This window comes from Tamandua tetradactyla, chromosome 2 (genome assembly GCF_023851605.1).
Source record: "Tamandua tetradactyla isolate mTamTet1 chromosome 2, mTamTet1.pri, whole genome shotgun sequence".
Taxonomy (NCBI): domain Eukaryota; kingdom Metazoa; phylum Chordata; class Mammalia; order Pilosa; family Myrmecophagidae; genus Tamandua; species Tamandua tetradactyla.
The window spans coordinates 210,323,118-210,346,120 of record NC_135328.1 but is presented as its reverse complement, the minus strand read 5'-3'; the positions used below and the strand labels follow the sequence as shown (position 1 = coordinate 210,346,120).

The window sequence follows — 23,003 nt, the reverse complement described above, 5'->3', positions numbered from 1 at the left end:
GATAGCATAATACTACCTAAGTGTAATACAATAATGTTAGTACACTGAATGAAGCTGAATGTGAGAATGATAGAGGGAGGAGGGCTGGGGGTACAACTGAAATCAGAAGGGAAGATAGACAATAAAGACTGAGATGGTATGATCTAGGAATGCCTAGAGTATGTGATAGTGACTAAATGTACAAATTGAAAAATGTTTTTGCATGAGGAAGAACAAAGGAATGTCACTACTGCAGGGTGTTGAAAATACATGGTAATTCATATTTTAAAACTTTAACTTATGTGTAAGACTAAAGCAAAAAATGTTTATTTGGTACAAAATTTATATTTTGACTAGTGCATTTCCTAATATAACTTATGTGGACAGTTTAATTGAACACCATAAGTACATGGAACCTTGAGTAGGGCATGAGATTTTGTAGGTTTGTCCAGAGTAATGCCTCACATAGTTTTTGCATGCACTTCCACTTATTGATATTGTTCCATCATTATTTTTAATGCCCACGGCATGATAGAATAGGGACTAGTCTTGGCTCTTGGGCATCCAGTTTGGATTCTTACTCTGCAATTTTATTAGCTCTGCAACCTGAGGCAAGTCAGATAACCTCTCTGCATCTCTTTCTTTACCTGTAAAATGAGAGTGAACTAAGCAGTCTTTGAGGTTCTTCCTTTCCTGTCCTTGAGACACTCCAAGGTCACTGTCAAGTGGCCTGCAGATAGGTTTGTTTAACCTGCTCAGCAATTTAAAAGTTTTAAGTTTGTGATCCCTGCTGTTACCTCAGCAATTCCTTTTTAGGGATTTATTAAGAAATAGTCATAAAAGTGCACAAAGATTGTAATCAATGCTGGACAAGGGTGTCTATCAGGTCATTCCTTATAATAGTGAAGGCCAAACCAATTTCAATACGCAACAGTGTAAAAAGTGGTTAGATAGATTAAAGGCCGTTTCAGTGAATTTCTGCCACATGCCAAGCTCTGTTGTAGGTGCTTGGGTACATCTGTGAACTGAACAAAGCTTCTTGCCTTCTAGCCAGGGAAGACAAATAATACAGAATTAATAGAATAGGTAAAGTGTATGGTATGGTATAAGAGATGTGCACTATTGAAAAAGAAGTGAGCAGGTTGAGAGACCTCTGAGTGTGGAGGGTACAAAGATAAGCCTCACTGAGAAGGACTTGAAGGAGGTGAAGGAGTCAGTGACACAGACCTCAGGGCACACACTCCAGGCAGAAGGAACAGCCTGTGCCAAGGCCCTGAGGCAGGAGCGGATCAGTATGTTTGAGGATAAGCAGGGAGGCTGGGGACAGTAGCAAAGTGAGTGTGAGTCGTAGGGAGAAAGGAGGGAGAGGGATACCGGGGACCATATCACAAAGGTTCTTGTCGACCTTTGTGAGGCTCTTGGATTTTATTCCAGGTAAAACAGGTTTAGGCAGAGAAGTGACATGATTTCACTTTTTTTTTAAATTTTTATTGAGATAACTTCACACAGATACAGTCCATCTAAAGCATAAAATCAGTGACTTACAAAATCATCACATAGTAGTGTATTCATCACCATGATCATTTTTGGAACATTTGCGTCACTCCAGAAAAAGAAATACAAATTAAAAAAAACCATACATCCATACCCCCTAACCACCATCACCCCAATCACTAGTTTACAACCTACCGCATTTTTTTTAACACTTTTCCCCACCCCCACCCCCATTATTTTTTTACTCATCTGTCCATACCCTGGATAAAGGAATCATTAGCCACAAGGTTTTCACAACATGATTTCCTTTTTTGTTTTAGAAAGAACAGTCTGGCCACTGTGTTGAGAATACAGTAGGGGACAAGGAGACATGGGGAGACCATCTAGGAGGCTAGTGCCAGCAACTCAGACAACAAAGATGGTGATGACTTGGGAGTCCAGTGAACATGTTGACCAAGTTGAATTCTGGATGTATTTTGAAGATGAAACCAAATCGGACTTGCTAACAGATTAGATATGGGGTGTGAAAGATAAGAGAAGTCAGAGATGAATCTTAAGATTTGTGACCTAGGCTGAGCCCCCAATCTTGGGGTTTGTTCCTATGAAACTTAACCCCGCAAAGGATAGACTAAGCCTACTTAAAATTAGGCCTAAGCGTCACCCCCAAGAGAACCTCTTTTGTTGCTCAGATGTGGCCTCTCTCTCTCAGCCAACATGACAAGTAAACTCACTGCCCTCCCCCTCTCTACCTGAGACATGACTCCCAGGGGTGTGGACCTTCCTCATAATGTGGAACAGAAATCCGAGAATGAGCTGGGACTCAGCACCAAGGGACTGAGAAAACCTTCTAAACCGAAAGGGGGAAGAGAGAAATGAGGCAAAATAAAGTGTTAATGGCTGAGAGATTCCAAACAGAGTTGAGAGGTTATCCTGGAGGTTATTCTTACACATTATACAGGTATCAATTTTTAGTTAAGGTGTAATGGAGAGGCTGGAGGGAAGTACCTGAAAATGTAGAGCTGTGTTCCAGTAGCCATGTTTCTTGAAGATGATTATATTATGATATAGCTTTCGCAATGTGACTGTGTGATTGTGAAAACCTTGTGCCTGATTCTCCTTTTATCTACCTTATGGACAGATGAGTAAAACATATGGATTAAAAATAAATAATAGGGGTAACAAATGTCAAAATAAATTTAGTAGATTGAAATGCTAGTGATCAATGAAAGAGAGGGGTAAGGGGTATGGTATGTATGAATTTTTTTTGTTTTCTTTTCATTTCTTTTTCTGAATTGATACAAATGTTCTAAGAAACGATCATGATGAAGAATATACAGCTATGTGATGAAAAAAAGAATGTTCATATTGTATGTTGATCGGTTTTATTAATTGAAATTTTAAAAAAAAGATTTGTGGCCTAGTTAACTGGAAGGAAATGTTAAGTCTGAGCAGTCTATCAGGCATTGATGAGAAGAGGTATATTTATCAGCTATGGATATTTAATGTATTTCAAGTGTTTAGCAAAATGACTAACCCTCCAAGTATATTTGAAGGAAAGAACAAGAAAAGTTACTCAAGTGTTAAGTGAAAAAAGCTTTAAAAAAAAAAGTACCAGATGATCCCATTTTATTTACTATAAACATGTATTTTTATAGGGAAAGGTATAAATAGATTAACAGTGGCTATTTGGGAATCTGGTTTTTGAGTAATTTTAACTTAATTTCTCTTTTTGCTTATCGGTATTTTTTAATATCTCTATAAAGTGATTTAAATAAAGGGGAGACATGCTCAGAAGTTTGAGGAGACTGACTTTCTTCTGTCCAGGCAATAAATCCAACTACTGCTCTGTTTTTAGACCTTTGGTTTATTTACAGGTTTTTTTTTTCCTTTATGAATAGCAAAACTGTATATAGATTGTGCTGTTTTATTTTAGAGTATTTTCCTATGATCTGCTCCCAAAGTCGGAAGTAACAGGCTAAAAGACATAAAGATCTGTAGCTCTTCTTAAATATTGCCAGATTGCTCTCAGAAAACCTGAAACAACTTAGAATTCCAGCAGTGAAAGACTAGAGAGTTTATTAGGAAAGATATCTTCTCCTACTAGGTGGTTTTCAGTTTCACTCTGAAAAATGACTTACCAGGCATTCGTCCAACTGACAGGGGGCACAAAAAGGCTTCCTGACAGTCCTCCCTACTTTTCAGGTGTAGGAATTGGTGTGGTGCATGCCGGGTACGAGAGGCGCCTGGCCCATCATCTGGGGGCGCACAGCACACCCTCTATCCTTGGAATTATAAATGGAAAAGTCTCCTTCTTCCATAATGCTGTTGTCCGTGAGAATCTACGACAATTTGTAGAAAGTCTCCTTCCAGGGAACGTGGTAGAAAAAGTAAGTACCTATCGTACCTATAGCTGAGAAGTAGTTTACGAGGTACCTGGGACTGCTAATCGTCCTGAACTTTCTCTGTGATCATCACAACCAAAGTTTCATTTTGAGGAGAGCACAATACACATTAATTAATTACTCAAAGTAAATCATTTCAGTGAAGCTGTAAGAGGCTGAAACTTGAAAAACTTAAGTACAGAGACTGAGAGAATTCATTCCTGTTAATAACTACTTTTGCAGACTTTACCCTATTGGAGGAATCTGAGCCTAAAATTACAGTGACTATTTTCTAAACAAAAAAAATCAGATTACATGGCAGGACAAAGGATTTCTTTCCAGTTTGTGAATTTGTTCGTGTGAAGGTATTTTTCTTATATACTCAAATTAAACTACATTTGGTTACATATTTCATAATCACATCTATAGAAAAAATCAGATTCCATGAAATCAAATGTTATTTTTGGATATTAAAAACTTATACTGACACAACAATCTGACTAAATTTTATAAATAAAAGGTTGGGTTAAAGAAGCATCTAATTTTATTTTCAGTATCTTAGATTATGGATCAAAGGAACTGGGAAAGGGTGCCTATTTTGCTCTAAATAATTCCTTCTTTTAACAATACCAGGGAGAGAGAATACAGAAATTTCCACCCTATTTCTACATATATTATTCGTTGTCTGTTCTGCCAGTATCATTATCCACAGAAGAAATATCTATTAGAGTTAGCTTGAGAGAAAATTATCAGTGAACATTATAGGTTCCTAAAATAATTATAGATTGTCCTGATAGGCCCTTGAATATTTATAAAATATCTGTCCTGTGCCAGGCACTGTGATAAGTGTTAAAGGACACTTTTCAAAGAGCCCCTGTCTAGTGAGTGATTATATCCATCCAATAGGTTGAGAGTCTGACCTAGAGAACTGGGAAAGGCATCCTGGCAGAAATGACCCCTGAGCTGAAGTTTGCTAGGTGAGGAAAGAGAAATAAGGAATGAGTTCCAGGAAGACGGGTCTGGAGACATGAAATAGTCATCAACGAGCAGGAGAGGATGTAAATAGAGGGGTTAAATCTCAAGATGAGGACTTCAGAGGCCTTGATGTTCCTTGATGAGGAGCCATTGGAGGGATTAAGCCGAGGAGTGAAAGGACCAGATTTAGGTTTTATATAGATCACTCAGGGTGCAGTGTGGAAGGTGAACTACTATAAAAATTTCTAGATAGAAATTTAATTGATTTGTGTTTTTAATTTGTTCTCTCAGCAGGATTATTTTAGGGCATAACAGGGAAACACAAAGTAGCGATTCAGATGGCAATAAATGAAGTGATATAATGTTAGATATTTTTATTCAAGCCATCTTAAAAGGGGAAGTGTTGTACTCTCTTCTGCAGGTCAAAAGATGAAGAAGTGGGCGGGCCATGGTGGCTCAGCAGGCAGACTTCTTGCCTGCCATGCTGGAGACCTGGGTTCAATTCCCGGTGCCTACCTATACAAAAAAAAAAAAAAGATGAAGTAATGTAGCAAGAACAAACTTTGAAAGTTCTTTTTTTTGTATTATGGCCAGTAAGGATTATAATTTCAGTATGTAAGATTTGGAACAAATGAAAATTTGAAATCCATGTCTCTAGTCTTTAAATAGCTTTAAAGGATATTAGTTATATGCATTTTTAAAATTTTTTACAGAATAATCACTTACACGTAGTTGTTTTTGTTTAATAATCTCCAGATTAGATTATAACATAGTTAAGAATTGAATATCAAAACTAACGTCTTGTTTTCAATTGAAGGTTACGAATAAGAATTATGTCAGATTCCTCTCTGGCTGGCAGCAAGAGAATAAACCTCACGTCCTCCTGTTTGACCAAATGCCAGCTGTGCCCCTGCTCTTCAAGGTAATTTATATAGTTGGGCAATGCGCAATGGTTTCTTTTTTTTTTTTTGGTGGAAAGAGTAATCTCTTTGTTGAAATTCGTAGACTTGTCCTGTTTGTAACTAATTGTTTACCGCTTGGGAAATAGTTGAAGACCAGAAGTTTACCTGAACTACCCCACCTTGAGCTCCTACGGGTGGTAGTCACTGTGCTAGGACTTTATATGCACAAAATAGCATTTAATCCCCAGAAGAACCCAATGATACAGTTATCATCCCTATTCTGTAGACCAGGATGCTGAGACTTAGGATGGTTGTATGTCTTACTCAAGGTTTTGCTGCATTGTGGGGAAGGAATGATTCCTATTGAAGCCTGTCTGACTCTAAAACCTCCCCTCTTGGCTGATGCCCTGTCCCACACTTCCAGCATACCTCTTGTTAGTGCCATGACATGAGGTGGGAGAGTAAAGTGTTCTTGCTTCACTAATAGGATGCTCGTGGCCACCTTACCTGCTTGGGGTACAGACATTCCATGCTCCCACTCACTTCTGTTCTCAGTAAGACAATTATTTTGCTTTATCCATAAAAAGAAGAATTAGTCGTGTTTACCTTTAGTGTAATTTTCGTGCATGGGTGACCAAATACTACAGGATTCCTAGGAGTGTATAAGGGTTTAGAAGATATAGGGGGGCTATATTTCGGTTTTAAAACTGCTGGAATACAACATACCAGAGACGGATTGGCTTTTACAAAGGGGATTTACTAGATTACAAATTTATAATTCTAAAGCTGTGAAAATGTCCAAATTAAGACACCAACAAGAGGATACCTTCACTCTAGAAAGGCCAGTCATGTCCAGGGTTTCTCTGTGACTTGGGAAGGCATGTGGCTGGCATCTCCTCGTCCTTTGCTCCCAAGTTGCATTGCTTTCTGCTTCTGATTCCAGTGGCTTTCTTTCAGCTCGCCAAGCATCTCTAAACATCTGTGTCTAGGCATCTGCTCTCTGTATGGGCTCGCTGAGTTCTTTCTCTCTCAGTGAGCTCTTTTAAGGACCCCAATACACTAATTAAGACCCACCTTGAATGGGTGGGGCCACATCTCCATGGAAATGTTCTATTCAAAAGGTCCCACCCTCAATTGATTGAGTCCTATTTCCATAGAAACAGTTTGATCAAGAGGTCCCACAAGATTGGATTAGAATGAAAAGAACATGGCTTTTCTGGGATACCTAACAGTTTCAAACCAGCACAGGCTAGTAGCACTCATCTCTACCCACTGATATGAAAAAATCATACTTACTTTGTAATTTAGATGCTGTGCTATCAATTTAATTTTCTTCCTTTCTGTTATGTCCTCACAGCTGATGGCTTTTGCATATAAAGATTACTTGTCCTTTGGATATGTATATTCCAGTTTGAGAGGGGTGGAAGAGATGACAAGGCGGTACAACATCAACGCCTATGCCCCCACCATCCTCATCTTCAAAGAACACATCAACAAGCCTGCTGCCGTTATCCAGGTAGGTAAAGTCCTGGTGACTGCCTTTCATGTTGTATCTCGAACCTCCACGTACATGAACAGCAAAATCGAACAAACCAGGTGAGAAGAGAGAGAAATTGGTTTCTAATTTCTACCTTTATATGCACAAAACTTAAAAATGAGCTTGTTGTGTTACCTAACGTGCTACTGTTTTACTTAAAAAAAAATCTTATATCTCTTAAGTGTTCTTGTTGAAAAATCAACATTCTTATTCCAAAATAATCTACAAAAATGAATGAAGGATTTAAAAGTAAAGCGAAAATAAAAAGGAATAAACAGAAGCCATAAACTAGATCAGAGAACATCCAGTGAATATTTATCTTATCTTAATGTAGGGAAGTGCTAAAAGCATTGGGAAAAGTCTTACTGGAAAATCTTAAAAATCTGATTATAAGTTTTACATTTTAATTTACCTGTTTAAAAATTTAAAGGTAAAAAAACAGGTAAAATATTTACAACAAATATAAAAAAGATTGATATCTTTAATTTCCAAAGAGCTACTTAGATCAAGAAGATCAACACAAAAACTTCCCATTAAGCAGGCAGGGGGCTTCCTTTTGGGTTATGAAGATGTTTTAGACCTAGGGAGAGGTGGTGGTTTTACAACATTGTAAATGTATTAAATGCCACTGAATTAATACGCTTTAAAATGCTTACTTTCTTCTATGGTATATGAATTTGACCTCAATTACAAATATTTTTTTTTAAAACTTCCTGAAAAAGAGCAGACAAAGAATAGGAACAAAATTTGGAGGCGAGATTCAAATGACTAATACACATTTTTTTTAATTAAATCTGACTCGGTAATCAAAGAAGTGCAAATTTAACATTTTTTCCATCTATCAAGCTGTCAACATTAAAATACTCAGTAATGTCCAGGGTGGGGAGAAACAGGCATTCTTCTGCCTTGCTGGGGGAAGTAAGCGTTCAGAAAAGCAATTTCACGATAATGTAGCAATTGCCTAGATTCATTTGGCATGAGAGCACTCCTGAGCACCTGTTAGGTGCCAGACACCGAGGTGCTGGGGATATAACAGTGAACAAAATCAGCAGAACTCCCTGCCATGCATTCTAGTGCAAAAGCCAAAAAATCTGCAAAGCATTCGCTGTTGTGGTGTATTATTTAGTAGGAGGTGATCAGGAGAAAAACATAGCAGAAAAGAAGATTATTAGAGGAGAAGAGTCACAGTTTTAAGACTGAATGGCCGAAGAGGGCCTCATTAAGGATATGATTCTTGATAAAAACCTGAAGGCAGTGAGATTATCTTTTAGAAATCTATCCTAAGGAACTAGGAACTCAGACAAAGATTTACATACAAAGATGTTAAATATTATTCTGTAACCACAAAAATTGGGAAAAACTATAACTATCCAACAGTAGGATAATTATTGATACATCCCAAACAGGGATTATTGACAGCCATTTAAAATGGCTATTTCAAGAATATTTAATGATGGGGGTAGTTTTCATAAAATAAGATTAAAGAGCAAGCAAACACTGTCTTCATTTTGTAACGCACATACCTCTATGTCTGGGCGTGCATGTACATAGGAAAAACCTAGAAATAAATACATCAGAGCATTAGTAGTAATTATCTTATATATTATTTAATTTTTGTGTTATATTTCAAATATCCTTAAAATGAGCATGTATTATTTACCATTTTTAATGTTGTTTTTCAAAAATGAACAGGGAGGCTAGAATGAGGAGATTCTATAAAAGCCTTTATTTCATTCACTCAGTAAGTGTTTTCACTACCTGCCGACTATGTAGCAAATAGAGTCAGCTGGGACATTTGGAGCTAGTCCTCGCCCTCAAGCAACTATAGTGGAAGCGGGGAGAGAGACTTTAGTGGCATTTCCATCCACTGTGATGGGTGCTGCACTTAGAGGAAGGGTAGGGTGTCATGTGAACAGAGAGGAAGGGTACCTGAGACTGTGGGAATTAGGGAAAAATGTGTGGGGATTAGAAGAGTACATTTCAGAAGAAGGTAATAAATTCCGATTTGCCTCTAGGAGAGCTAAGATACGTATGATAGACGTTAGGGGGAGTGTGGCCATGAACATACCTGAGTTTCCTAGTGGACCCGCCCAAGTTCCTCTAGGGCAGCAGTAGCTCTTAAAGAGGGCCTGCAAAGATCGAAACGATCTTCATAATAACTAAGACATTTTTCATCTTTTCACTGTGTTGACATTTACAGTGATAGTCCAAAAGCAACGGTGAGTAAATGTGCTGGTGACTTAGCATGAATCAAGGCAGGGGTACCAAACTACCATTATTCATTTGTTCTTCACTCCTGAACCCTTGCAAGGAAAACAAATAGAAACAACATTTGTTGAAATTAAAATATTAATTTCACTTAATATCCCTGGTGAAGCAGCAAAAATTAATTTTCTTAAACTTTGACCCTCGAGTTCCTGTCCCTTTGATATTTTTAACATTCCAAGGGACAGGATGGGGAGTGCACTTCTGATGCACACCAAAGTATAAATAGTGTCGTGACAATAAGCATTTGTGTGTGTAACACACCACTACCGCTATCACCACCCCGAGTTAAACTAGCCACTTTTTATTTTTTTAACGGAATATTATTTTTATTTGTTCTAGGGTATATCTAGATATGAAATTACTGGGTCCTGGGGTAGGCAAATCTCCAACTTTACTCGAAAATGTGTTTCCAAAGCAGTTGTACAATTTTACATTTCCACCAGTCGTGTGTGACCAGTCCCACATCCTCACCGACACTAGTCCAATTTAATTTTTCTAAGTTGAATGACTATATGATATTATCTCATCATGAGTCTGCTTGGCATTTTCTTTAATTTTAAGGAGAATGTGTATAGGCCTTGTGGAGTGCCTCTTTTGTGACATCCTGTCTATTAAGTCTTTTACTCCTTTTTATTCTATTGATTTGTTTGCCTTTTTAAAATTGATTTATAGGAGTTAGGTATATGTTCTAGACTTGTTTTTTCTGTATTCCTAGTTTTTTATTGTTTATGTATGTGGCAAATAACTTCACCCATTCTCTGGCCTGTCTTTTCACTCTTTTTATGTTAATCCTCCTTTTAAATTATTGATTGACGTGTAATACACATGTACAAAAGTATACATACAAGAAGTATAGTGCTCAATGAATTATCTCGAAAGAATTCATCCATGTTAATATCACTTGGCTCCAAAAATAATATCAGCACCCTAGAAGCACCCCCTCTTCCTATAGCCCAACCACTTCCCCTCCTACCCAAAGGTGTGCACTATCCTGTTTTCTCACACCATAGATAGATTCATTTTGCCTGTTTTTGTGTTTTATACTAATGGAATTATATAGCATATATCTCGTGTCTGGCTTCTCGTAACATTGTGTTTGTTAGATTCATCCATGTTGTTATGTGGGCTTTTCTTTATGAGCATTCCACAGTGTGTTGTCCATTCTATTGTTGATGGGCATTTGGATTTTTCCAGTTTTGGGTTATTTGACCAATCATGCTTTGAAGATACTCTTGTATTTGGTATCTTGTGATGAACATAAGTTCTTAATTTTAATATAGTCCATTTTATGGCAATATTTTCTGTGATTGGTTCTTTTTTGTTTGCTGTTTAAAACATCCTTCCCTATACCAGGATAATAAAAATATTCTTCTCAAGAAACTTCTGAAAGCTGTATAATTTTACCTTTTATATTTAGGCATTTTAAATTATCTGAAAATAATCTTGATATCTGGTAAAGCAAATCCTCTCACTGATTTCTGGATTTTGGTGGGGGGGGGCAGTTTCCCTTTCAAAAGCACCTTGGCTATTCTTGGTATTTTACACTTTTTGTACACATTTTAAATTGTCAAGTTCTAGCAAAACAACCTATTGAGATTTAATGGGTTTGTAGTGATTCTTTAAATCAGTTTGGGGAAAACAGACATTTTAACAAAGTTGAATCTTCCAACCTAAGAACATCTGATATGATATATCTGTTTAGATTTCCTGTAATGTATCTCAGTAAGGCTGTATAATTTTCTCTGTAAAGGTCACATCTGTTTTTTCAGCTTATTTCTTAGATGCAGCATATTTTCTACACTATTAAAAGGGTATATCTTTTATTATATTTTCTGTTTGCTGGTATTAAGTAATATAATTGATTTTTCTTAATATAATTGATTTTTAAATATTGACTTTGAATTCAGCAACCCTCCTAAACTCTCTTATTGATTTAAACAATTTATCTGAACTTTCTTTTCAGATTTTCTAAATATACTATCATATCATCTAAGATTAATGACACTTTTGCTGCTTCCTTTCCCAGCCCTTATTCTTTTTTTCAAACTTTTTTTATTGTATAATATAACATATATACCAAGCAAAGAAAGAAAAGAACCATAGTTTCCAGCCCTTATTCTTTTATCTTTTTCTTACCTTGCTGCTGACAAGGGCCTCAGGTGTGATGTGGAATAGAAATGATGATGGGAGTGGGGAAGGGGAATGCATCCTTAGTCTTCATCTCAAAGTGGAGAGCTTTCAGCATTTCCCCAGGAAGTGTGATGTTTGCAGAAGGCTTTTTATAGACACCCTTTGTCAGGTTAAGAAAGTTGTCTTCTGTTTCTTGTCGACTTAGAGTTTTAACCTTGAATGGATATTGTTTTTTATGAAATGCTTTTTTCACATCCATTGAGATTATCCTATGAATTTTCTTTTTTAATCTATAGACTTCTATAATGCACTAAATCATATTAATTTAGCTTCTAATGATAAACCTACTTGACTTCATGAAATAAGTCCAAAGTGATCATTATTTACATTATCCTTTCAGTAGTTTGCTAGATTCAGTTTGCTAAGATTTTGGAGTTTCCATTTATGTTCAGAAGTAAGACTGACCTTTAGCTTTTCTTTTCCATGATGACCATGTGGGCCTTTGGCATCATAAAATGGATTGGACAAGTTCTTACTTTTGTAATCTCTGGAAATCTTTGTATAAGTGGATTATCTTCCATGAAAGTTTGGTAGAAACCATCTGTAAAGTCATCTGGGCCTTGTGTTTTGGGTTTTTTAGTTTTTGTTTTTAGGAAAGATTTTTGACGACTGATTCAATCTCTTTAATGATTATAGAATTAAGTTTTCTTTTTCTAAATTTTGCTATTTTTTCTAGAAATTTTCAATTTCATCTAAATTTTCATATTTAACTATTTCCTCCCTTTTTCATTCTTCATCGTGGCTATTTATGTCTTCTCTTTTGTTTTCATGATCAATTTAACAGATTTGTTGATTTTATTAGTTTATTCAAAGAATCAGTTTGGGCTTTGTTAATCTTTTCTACTGTATATTTAATTAGTTTCACTCCTTTCTACTTTATATTTTTTTCCTTCTTTCTACTTTATATTTTTTACTGTTTATTTTTTAATTTCTTGACTCAGATGTTTAGTTCATTAATTTATTTTCTAATAATCTCATTTTAGACTTCCTTCATGTAGTTGCATCCCAGGTTTTGATAAACAGTATTTTCATTAATCATTCAAGTTCAAAATATTTTCTAATATCTGATATGCTTTCTTCTTAGATAAATGGATTATTCAGAGTGCTTTTCTTAATTTCCAAACTAATGGGATTTTATTTACATTTCATATTGATTTTTATGTTATTAACATTGTGGTCAGAGAACATGCTATATATATATCATTTCATTCCTTTAAAATGTCTGAAAGTAATAACAAAATGGTCATCATACAATTTAGTATTCTACATTTTATACTTAAAAAATTGTTGCTTTCTTAAGAATTACTGATTGCATATGTAGAATGGAATGATTTCTAAATGTTGTGTTAATTTCTTTTTTTCTTTAATTATTAAAAAAATGCTTATAAAAATAAAAAAAAATTGTTGCTTTGGGGTTTATTTTTAATTATTCAGTTTGCTATGAATCCTGAATAGAAATAAATTTGCCTAAAATTCAGAATGATTGATTTCTTTTAACCTATTACCATGAAACAATATAAGAAATTTCTCAAGTAAAAGAGCACTTGATTTTTCCTTTGACCTGAGAGGCATAGTCCTTTTAGCCCTATATAGAAACAGGTCACCACGTGTGTGCTCCCACAGCTCTGTGGCCAGGGTCAGCCACATTTTTATTAAGCTTGTAAGTAAAGCCCATTTGCAGTGAGAAAACTGAATAAAAATCAAGTGCTTCCCGGTGTCTCTCTAGGCCCGAGGTATGAAGAAGCAAGTCGTTGATGACTTCATCTCCCAAAACAAGTATCTCCTGGCAGCCAGGCTCACCAGCCAGAAGCTGTTTCATGAACTCTGCCCTGTGAAACGTTCTCACCGACAAAGGAAGTAAGGACTCCAGCTTTGTCTCCGTCTGTCATTGCAACAGAGGGGCCATGTTGCATTTTACTACAGGGCAAGTAGACACCTACCCCATGACAGTCAGAACAAGTATCAGCTAAGATGGAGTGTGTTGGCCCAGGGTGCTTGAGAACCAGGCAACTGAGTGTGCCAGCCTCATGTAATGGGGAGAGAAATTCTCCCTGAGATATAACACTTCTGCTGAGACCTGGGGGATGAGTGGCCTTTAGCTAGGTGAATAGGTAAGGTGTCAGGAAGAGACAGGTGGAGTACAAAAGAGTTAATATCCCTACTGGAACATTCCACCCAGGCTGAGTCTTTGTTGCTTTTAAAGATTTGAAGAGGGTCCAGAGATGAGCCAAGAAAATGATGAAATGGTACAGAAGGAGGGTACTGAGAACATGCTAAAATAATTAGAATCCCCAAACTGTGAAATGGGAAGACTGAGGCATACTTTATTCCACAACTTATGTGAAGAGTTTTATATAGGGTGGGAAAATATTTGTTATACCTTTCTCAAATTAATTCATCAGTGGCTTTAAATGTAGAGCTATTTCATCTGTAAATGGTATCTGGAGATGGAAGGAAAATATAATCATCATATTTGAAAATATAACTACAATATTTATTTGAATAAATTTTCCCCCATACTTCTAGATTTTTTCAGATTCCTTATAGCCTAAGAAAGACTTTAATTAGACATAGAGAAGAATAATACTGGACTGTAGAGATTGTTGCTTACTCAGTCTTTAAAAATTTTCTCAACTATAAGCACTTCTCACTTCTTTTACTGTTGTCACCCTAGAACAGGCCTCCATCATCACCCATTGAGCCACCACGCAGCCTTCTAACCCATCTCCCTGCATCTACTCTTACGCCTTCCAGCCACCTCTCCACACATCAGCCAGTAATCTTTCTAAAGATTTCTAAAGATGTGCATTGGATCAAGTCAGTCTCCCTGGCCCCCTTTCCTTTTAGGGCTTACTTCATTCAGGTCCCTGCTCAAATAACTTCTCAGGTGATATGTTCCTGAACAAACTGTCTAATGAAGCACAACTCCCACCCTTCCCTTCTCTCTCTACTTTCTCTATCCCCTTACCCTTCTTTGTTTTTTTTGTTTATAACCTAGCACTTGTCACTACCTGTTATGATGTATTTGTGCATGTCTTCCCCATTAAGTATAAGCTCCAAGTGGACAAGAACATTGTTCATCTTGTTCATGCTGCCACCTTAGTGTCTTCCCCTCATGCCTGGCACATAGTAAATGCTCAGTAAATATCTGGTAGAATGAATGAATTTTCCACTGGAACCACTGCAAAGAAATCCCTTCAGAATGAGGCTCATTGGCCTGTGGCCTGAGATAGATTCAACCTGTCCTTCCTGTGGTAGAAGAACTAGGACAGATGACTTCTGGAAGGCCTTCCTGATTCAAGGATTCAGTGATCAAAATGATCAATGATTAAAAGAAATTCATAAATGTCATGTGGTGGGTTGGTTTGGGAAAAACTTCACCAGTCTGGAAAAGGAGCAGGTCATTAGTTGGAAATCTTCAATCACAGCTTTCATTATACAAAATGTATTCACTTTAAAAAGTGCCTCCTCTTCTTAGCCAGAATAAAAACTTACTGTTACAGGTTTTAGCCGTTGCCTCAGGGACTGGCTGTAAACTTTTCTCTTTGTTACCTTACAGGTACTGTGTGGTCTTACTGACTGCCGAGGTGGCCAAGTTGAGTAAACCCTTGGAGGCCTTCCTGTCCTTTGCCCTGGCAAACACACAAGACACAGTGAGATTTGTGCATGTCTACAGCAACCGGCAGCAGGAGTTTGCCAACACCTTACTACCAGAAAGTGAAGCGTTTCAAGGAAAATCAGCGGTGAGTCACAGATTTTCTCTGATGCCAGGCTCTTCACAAGCAGGTGGCACTTGTTTCTATTTCCTCCTTCCTCGGGAGTTTTGAGTACAGATTTCAGGAAACCCATAAATCCCTAAAAGGCCTAGTTCTATAACAAGTCTTTCGCCCTAGTCATCCCACTTCCTAGATTTTCAGCTTTGGGCTAGAGGGAAAACATTGGTGAAAATAAAAGTGCATCAGTCCTTTTCACCAGTCAGTCTCTATGTCAGGTCTACACCTGCAGCATCCTAGTTTGTAAACTCTTCCTTGGGTCACTATATATGCTTTGAAGTTTCCCCCTCCTATACATTTGCCCCTTTCACTTCATCCTCTGTGAGCTCTCTCCTTTTCTCTACCTTTTTCGTCACTCCCTACAGAAACATGAAGTTCTTCTCTTTTTACTCATTTTGACAGTCCTGGATAATCTCTCCAGAAAACAAAGGTTTCCTTTATTATAATAAGTCAGAGGTTAGGGAACAAGGTCTAACTTTTTTTGCAGTTATTATCATGTCTTTTTTTTTTTTTTAACTTTTTATTTTGAAATACTTTCAAAGTTATAGAACAATTATAAAAATAATACACACTCTATTCAGATAGCTCCCATACCTCAATCAGTACATCAGTTTATCTATCTATTAGTCAATTTTATGGAGACTTGAGTGTCTGTTGTATACTTCATTCTTCCTGAAAACTTAATACTATCAAGTACATTTCCTCAGAACGAGGATATTCACCCATGCAGTCACCTTAAGTGCAGTTATCAGTTTCAGGAAATTTAACATTGATACAGTCTATATTCCTATTTTTTCATATGTCATGATAATGTCCTTTTGGGCTGTTTCTCCTCTATTATTAGATCCTGTCCAAGGTCACATATTGCATTTAATTGTCATTGTCTCTTCAGTTGCTCATTCTTTTCATTTTCTTTAATTGTGGGAACATATATAGAACATAAGCTTTCCCATCTCAACCAGTCCTGAGCACAGCATACAATAAGTTTAATCACCTTCAGTCCCTTTTCACCTTCCATTACTAAAACTTCCCTGGCTTCCTAAAAAGAATCCCTATACCCTTATGCATTAGCTCCCCATTCCCCTTGTCCCCCACCCCTGGCAACCTGTACTCTAATTTCTACCTGTATGAGCTTGCATATTCTCCAATATTTTCTTTGTAGTTACCATGCAGATTAAACTTAACAACCTAAATCAAAGCTTAACTTTATCTTCAATAGTATGAACTTCAATAGTATACCCAAGCTGTATTCCTGTACCCCTCCGTCTCCACTCCTTTATGCAGTTCTTGTCACGGATTACATGTTTATACATTGTAAGTCTAAAACCACTGACTTATCACTACATTTTATGCATTTGCCTTTTAGATCCTGTAGGAAGTAAAAAGTGGAGTTAAAAACTAAAAGCATAATAGTACTGGCATTTAAATTTACCCCTACCTTTACCCTCACTGGAGATCTTTAGTTCTCATGCAGCTTCAATCTGTTGTCTATTGTCCCTTCCTTTCAACCTGCAAAACTCTCTTTAACATCTCTTATAGGGCCAGTCTAGTGTTGACAAACTCTCTCAGCTTTTGTTTTATGGGAATGTCTTAATCTCTCCCTCATTTTTGAAAGTCTGTTTTCCTGGATATAGAATTTTGGTTGGCATGTTTTTCCTTTTGGCATTTTAAATGTGTTTGGTTTCCAATGAGAGTCTCCATTGTATATGGCATGTTGCTTCTCTCTTGCAGCCTTTAGAATTCCCTCTTTATCTTTAGTATTCAACAGTTTGATTGTAACATGGTGCTGTGTGGGTCTGTTTGAGTTTATCCTGTTTGGAGTTCACTGAGCTTCTTGGATATGTATATTCATGTCTTTTGTAAAATTGGGGAAGTTTTTAGTCATTACTCCTCCCACAGTGCATATACTGGTATGCTGGAGGTGTCCCACAGGTTCCCCAGGTTCTGGTCACTCTTCTCCCTTCTTCCTTCCTTCTGCTCCTCAGCCTCGATGATTCCAGTTGTCTTATATTGAGGTTCACTGATTCCTTCCTCTGCCATCTCTAGTCTGCTGTTGAACTCATATAGAGAATTTTTCATTTGTTACTGTGGTCTTCAGCTGTTTGGTTCCTTTTCATAATTTCCATCTCTATATTGATATTCTTTTTGTTGTCTTTCAGTTTCCTGATTTCCTTTCATCTTTGTCCAGGTGTTCTTTTAACTCTTGAAGCGTATTTAGAATTGTGTTTTTATTTTTTAAGTCTTTGTTTGGTATGTCCCAGCTTTCAGCCTCCTCGTTGGTAGTTTTTAATGCTCTAATCGCCTCTTTTGCCTGGGCCATCAAGTCTTGTTTCTTTGTGTTTTTTCTTTTGTTTCATGGGTAGGCACTGGGAATCGAACCTGGGTCTCTGACGTGGCAGACTAGAATTCTGCCACCGAGCCACCGTCATACCGCCCTCTTTGTATATCTTTTAATCTCTCGTTGAAACTTGGACACTTAGATAGTTTAATGATGTGTTCTTGCTGCAATTTAGACTCTGAGGCATCTGTTTCTTAAGCTTGTATTCAGCTAGTGTTATGACAGAGCTTTCCATGATTGCCAGGAACTAACAAATAAAGGGGGGTAGGAGAAAGAGGAGGAGGAGAAAGAAAACATGTTTCCCAATCTTTGCAGATTGACCTGTGCAATTGCTCTCCTTCAGGGATTATCCATACAAGAGGGTAGAGGCCGCCTTTCTCCTTTCTGGGCATGTGTCCTATCTTGGACATGTGCGTGAGGCCCTAGGAATGCCCCCATTTACATGGTTCTGAATGTCCCCTCTTCCTAGGGAACAGTTTCCTCACAGTCTTGGGCATTGCACTATATGTCCCTGGCTCCAGGCAGCACTCCCACAGCATTCTGCAGAGGTGCTCCGTGAGCCACCGTCTACACACAGGGCAAGTTCTAGGACAGTGGGTCCCTTAGGCCACCACCAAAGAGATTGGGCCAAACATACATGCTCCAGTAGGTACATGAGGGTTATTCTGCTCCCTCCAGAACCAGGACCAGGGATCTACACTGGGAGCTCCAGCCAGCTCTGTGCTCATGAGCCCATGAGGGGTGGGGAAGGGGCCAGCTAGGCAACACGAGATCCTACGGCTTTTGTGTGTGTATCATTTAAATTTATTACTTTATTATTTACAGTCCCATGTAAATCCTAAAATAGGTCAGAATGAAAGCAATAATTTTGTTAGAACCATTAATATTGCAACATAATCAGGGCTGATAGGTAGTTGGTGTTCAGGGTTTTGGTCATGTTGGTATTTACAACTGGCTCCAGTACAAATGAGAAGGGCCCATGCTTTATTGTTAAATATTTTTACTATCATCCCAAATCAGAGTGTAACCAAGAAGTTAGGATTTAAGGGATGATTATGATTACCGAATTATTATATAGAGAAGACAAAGGGAAATACCTGAAATCTCTGAACTATAATCCAGCTGCCCTGATCTCTGATAAAGATTGTATAATCTCTATCTTGTGCCCCTGTGATTTTTTTTTTCATGTTTTTTTTTTATTGTGAAACACAACATATATACAAAAAAGCAATAAACTTCCAAGTTTATTTTAACAAGTGTTACGGAACAGATTTTAAAGTTTGTATGGGTTACAGTTCCATGATTTTTCTCTTTTTTCTTTTAGCTGCTCCAAGACAGTGGAGACCAACAGAAATATCAATATAAAGATTCAGCAGTCATATTCATTTGTTAAATCCTAATTCTGTTATACTCCTCTTTAAATAACATATATACAAAAAAGCAATAAATTTCCAAGTATATTGCAACATTTAGTTGTAGAATTGATTTCAGAGTTTTGTATGGGTAACAATTCCACAATTTTAGTTTTTTATTTCTAGCTGCTCTAAGGTACTAGAGGCTAAAAAGAATTATCAATATGATTCAGCAACCATTCTCATTTGTTAAACCCTAGCTTCTCTGTATAACTGCACCATCACCTTTGATCTTTCTCCCACTCTTTAGGGGTATGTGAACTATGCCCATACTAACTTTTTTCATGTTGGAAGAGGCTGATGAAAATATGGGATAGGGGGATGGAACTTGTTGATGTTCTGGAAAGGTTGGCCCTCTGCATTTCAGGACTTATCTGGTCCAGGGACCCATCAGGAGGTTGTAGGTTTTGGAGAGTTACCCTCGTGCGTGGAAACTTTGTAGAATCTTATGTAATGCCCTAGGTATTATTTAGGATTGGCAAGAATGGTTTTGGTTGGGGGTTGGCAAGTTACGATAGGAAGCATGCATAAGAGTGACCTCCAGAGTAGCCTCTCAACTCTGTTTGAATGAACTCTCTCAGCCACTGATGATCCTACTGCTTTTAAGTAGCCTTTTTCTTGATATGCACTCACTCTGTTACTGCAATCCTTTAATTGTTTTCTGGAGCTTTGAGAAGAATGTTTCTGCCAGTTCTTGCTGGTTGTTCAAAGGTTCTGTAGGAAAATGGAGGCTTTAAGTGTCTCTCTCCACCATCTTGATCAGAATGGGCCCCAAGCTATAACTTTTAACAGAGACATTGGAAAATCACCATAAAGATATTTTTTGTCAGAAAAATTTAAATCTTTTGAAGATATTTTATTCATCAGTATTTGTGTTTGGCCTTATTGCTGACTAAACTAGACCCATTTTTTTTTCCATCTTTTGGAGTCAGGGAGTGGGGTTAATTACCATCTTTTTGAGACTTATTCTAAATGGTCTTTCTCTCTTTTTGTCTCAGGTGTCTATCTTAGAAAGGCGTAACACAGCAGGAAGGGTGGTTTATAAAACCCTGGAAGATCCCTGGACTGGGAGTGAGAGCGATAAATTCATCTTACTAGGTTATCTTGAGCAGCTGCGGAAAGATCCAGCTCTTCTGTCCTCTGAAGCGGTGCTTCCCGACCTCATCGATGAACTTGCCCCCGTAAGCACTGTGACCCCAGAAGAATGGGCAGCCAGGCAGGGCTCACGGACTTACAGAGTGGTGATGGGAGTTGTGATAAGAGCAGAGGCTCAGCAGCAGCTCTGTGTTGGGAGTGAAGGGGGAGCTTGTGTCTCTCCAGGAGCTGAGCTGGGCCAAGGGAATATCTGGCTTCTTTGGGAGCAACAGCACTGTCAGCCCTGTGGGGTTCAGTCCTGACCATTATCTTCTTCCTCTGTAGGTTTTTCTCCTTCGGTGGCTCTACTCTGCTTCTGAATACATCTCCGACTGCTGGGATAGTGTGTTTCACAACAACTGGTAGGGTTATAGCTGGGCTGACTCTCTTTTTCTGGGTTAATGCTAATAATAGTTTTTCTTTTGAAAATAATCCATCCTTCTTTGACTTCCATGTATTTAGTCATACAGGCCAGTGGAGGAATGTTTAGACATTTTCAACAGCTTTTCCCCTTTTTTCTTCCTTTCAGTAACTTCATTTTTTTATATGTGCCAACTGGTCCTTTCCCACTGGTTGGAAAAGGATCAGCACCGTTGCCCTTAAGGCAGCAGAGTCTGGACATGTCCTCTTTATCAGGCACCTCTAGTGCCCAGCACAAGGCTTGGCACATGTAGAGTCCAGAGCAGTGATACAAATGAATTGATGAAATCCTCAGACGGGATGTCCCAATCCCACTCCACTAAAACTGCGAGTTCCCAGAGGACAGAGCCACATCTTATTCACGCGTAATTGTGATTACTGGGACCTGGCACAGGCTTTTGAGGGATGTTCATGGGTGACTGAGATTTTAGAACTCCAGTCCTAGAAGAAATCTTCGAACGTCGTCTTTTTCTCCCTATTCCCACATCTGGCCACATCTGAATTATTCTGGCCAGAAAAAAATCAATACAATGAGGAAATAATTCCATGGCCTTTTTAAGTTATTAAGGCTACTCTTGACACTAGAATGTTCTTCCATGTTAACAACTTAAATCCTTTATCATCCATCTTCATATTTCCTTCTGCAGAATTTACTATTATCACTGAGTTACAGAGCTCCAACTTGTAGAATAACCTGTGAATTGGAACACTGAGGAAAATCCCTACTTCTCCCTCCATTACCCTCCCTCCCCCAATAATAACTCTGTATGAAATTATATCATTTGTATTGGGATGATGACTCTGGTTTGGGATTTTTGTTTTCTTTAAGCCAGAGAGAAGTAACTTAAAATCACTAATTGACCCTCACAGTAACCCTCTAGAACTGACCTGTCTCTTAACTCGTTCCAGGCGGGAGATGATGCCCCTTCTGTCACTTATCTTCTCTGCCCTCTTCATCCTCTTTGGCACGGTCATCGTCCAGGCCTTCAGGTATGAAAGCACGATTCTCAGCATGACTTCCAAAGATTGAGTCCCAGCCTTCCCCACCTCCACCCCATGATTCTTTGTCTTCTTTTTTCTTAAACCTCTTTTGTCTACTTTAGTGACTCGAATGATGAACGAGAGTCAAACCCCCCAAATAAGGAAGAAGCCCACGAGAAGGCCGGGAAGACTGAGCCAAGCTTCAGCAAAGAAAACAGCAGGTTGTGTGACCAGAGGGGCTGTTTCTCTAACAAAACACCAAACTCACCTCCCCCTCAGCACCAGGCCCCCAGACTATGTAATCTAATTGCAGTGTTGGAGTTTATTGTACGTGTAAAATCTGGTTCACCTTGTATATAAGATGTAGGTATAGAGAAAATCACTGGCTGGTGAGTATTTCCTAAGGCTCTGTAGGCATTTAGATACCAGACATATTTATCGTCTATTGTGTAACTGCCCAGAACAAAGAAGGCAGACTGAATAAGAGTAGTTTTTTCCTTCTGTCCTAAAGCTCCTTCTTGAGCACCTGAGAAGCAACATCAGAAAGGCTCTTTGTGAGCCAGGGGTTACAAAGTCAAGGCCATCCTGTCAATATATGAGGCTCAAGAATATGAAATAGCATATCTAGTCTGGTTAGAACATAGCATTTGCTTCCATTTGTTTCTTTTAAAAGTAATGGCATTCCCTTGTCCCGATAACATCTTCACTGCTCAATATTTCTCCGCAGTAAGATGCCCAAAAAAGGCTTTGTGGAGGTAACGGAACTCACAGATGTGACCTACACCAGCAACTTGGTGCGCCTGCGGCCAGGCCACATGAATGTGGTCCTCATTCTGTCCAATTCCACCAAGACCAGCCTGCTACAGAAGTTTGCTTTGGAGGTCTACACATTCACTGGGTGAGTGTGTGTGCGCGGATGTCAGAAAAATGGAGGGATAGAGGATGCACATTTGGTTTACTAGGAGCCTGGAGAAAAACAGTGTTCTTTCCTCTTTGACCGTGAGGAACAGTACCAGTCTAGTGAGCCATTGGCTGTCAGCTTCCCCACCCAGAAATCTAAGCCATCATGATGGGACCTTTTTTCCCCTGACTCCATATTCTGTTGGTTGTGAACATAAGAGATTGAACTCAGTCTTACTCCCTGAGCCCTTTCAGAAAGTTGGCTGTTCTCTAGCTGTGAATTTTCCAAAAGCCAGACAGTAAGACTGATGTAAGTTAC

At 38.2% G+C, this 23,003-nt stretch overlaps 1 protein-coding gene across 2 annotated transcripts in view; it reads left to right on the top strand.

Annotated features, from left to right (window-relative positions):
* Nucleotides 1–23,003, top strand: part of DNAJC16 (DnaJ heat shock protein family (Hsp40) member C16) — a 42,456-nt gene that overhangs the window by 15,722 nt on the left and 3,731 nt on the right. For both annotated transcript variants that reach the window (XR_013171252.1, XM_077151197.1), the window contains exons 5-14: nucleotides 3,676–3,860; nucleotides 5,647–5,751; nucleotides 7,089–7,247; nucleotides 13,453–13,583; nucleotides 15,286–15,469; nucleotides 20,248–20,430; nucleotides 20,669–20,745; nucleotides 21,713–21,793; nucleotides 21,907–22,005; nucleotides 22,512–22,682. Coding sequence is in view for 1 of the 2 variants with exons in the window: in XM_077151197.1 (XP_077007312.1) it covers nucleotides 3,676–3,860; nucleotides 5,647–5,751; nucleotides 7,089–7,247; nucleotides 13,453–13,583; nucleotides 15,286–15,469; nucleotides 20,248–20,430; nucleotides 20,669–20,745; nucleotides 21,713–21,793; nucleotides 21,907–22,005; nucleotides 22,512–22,682 (1,375 nt within the window). In the remaining variant the exon portion in view is untranslated. The remainder of the gene's footprint in view (nucleotides 1–3,675; nucleotides 3,861–5,646; nucleotides 5,752–7,088; nucleotides 7,248–13,452; nucleotides 13,584–15,285; nucleotides 15,470–20,247; nucleotides 20,431–20,668; nucleotides 20,746–21,712; nucleotides 21,794–21,906; nucleotides 22,006–22,511; nucleotides 22,683–23,003) is intronic.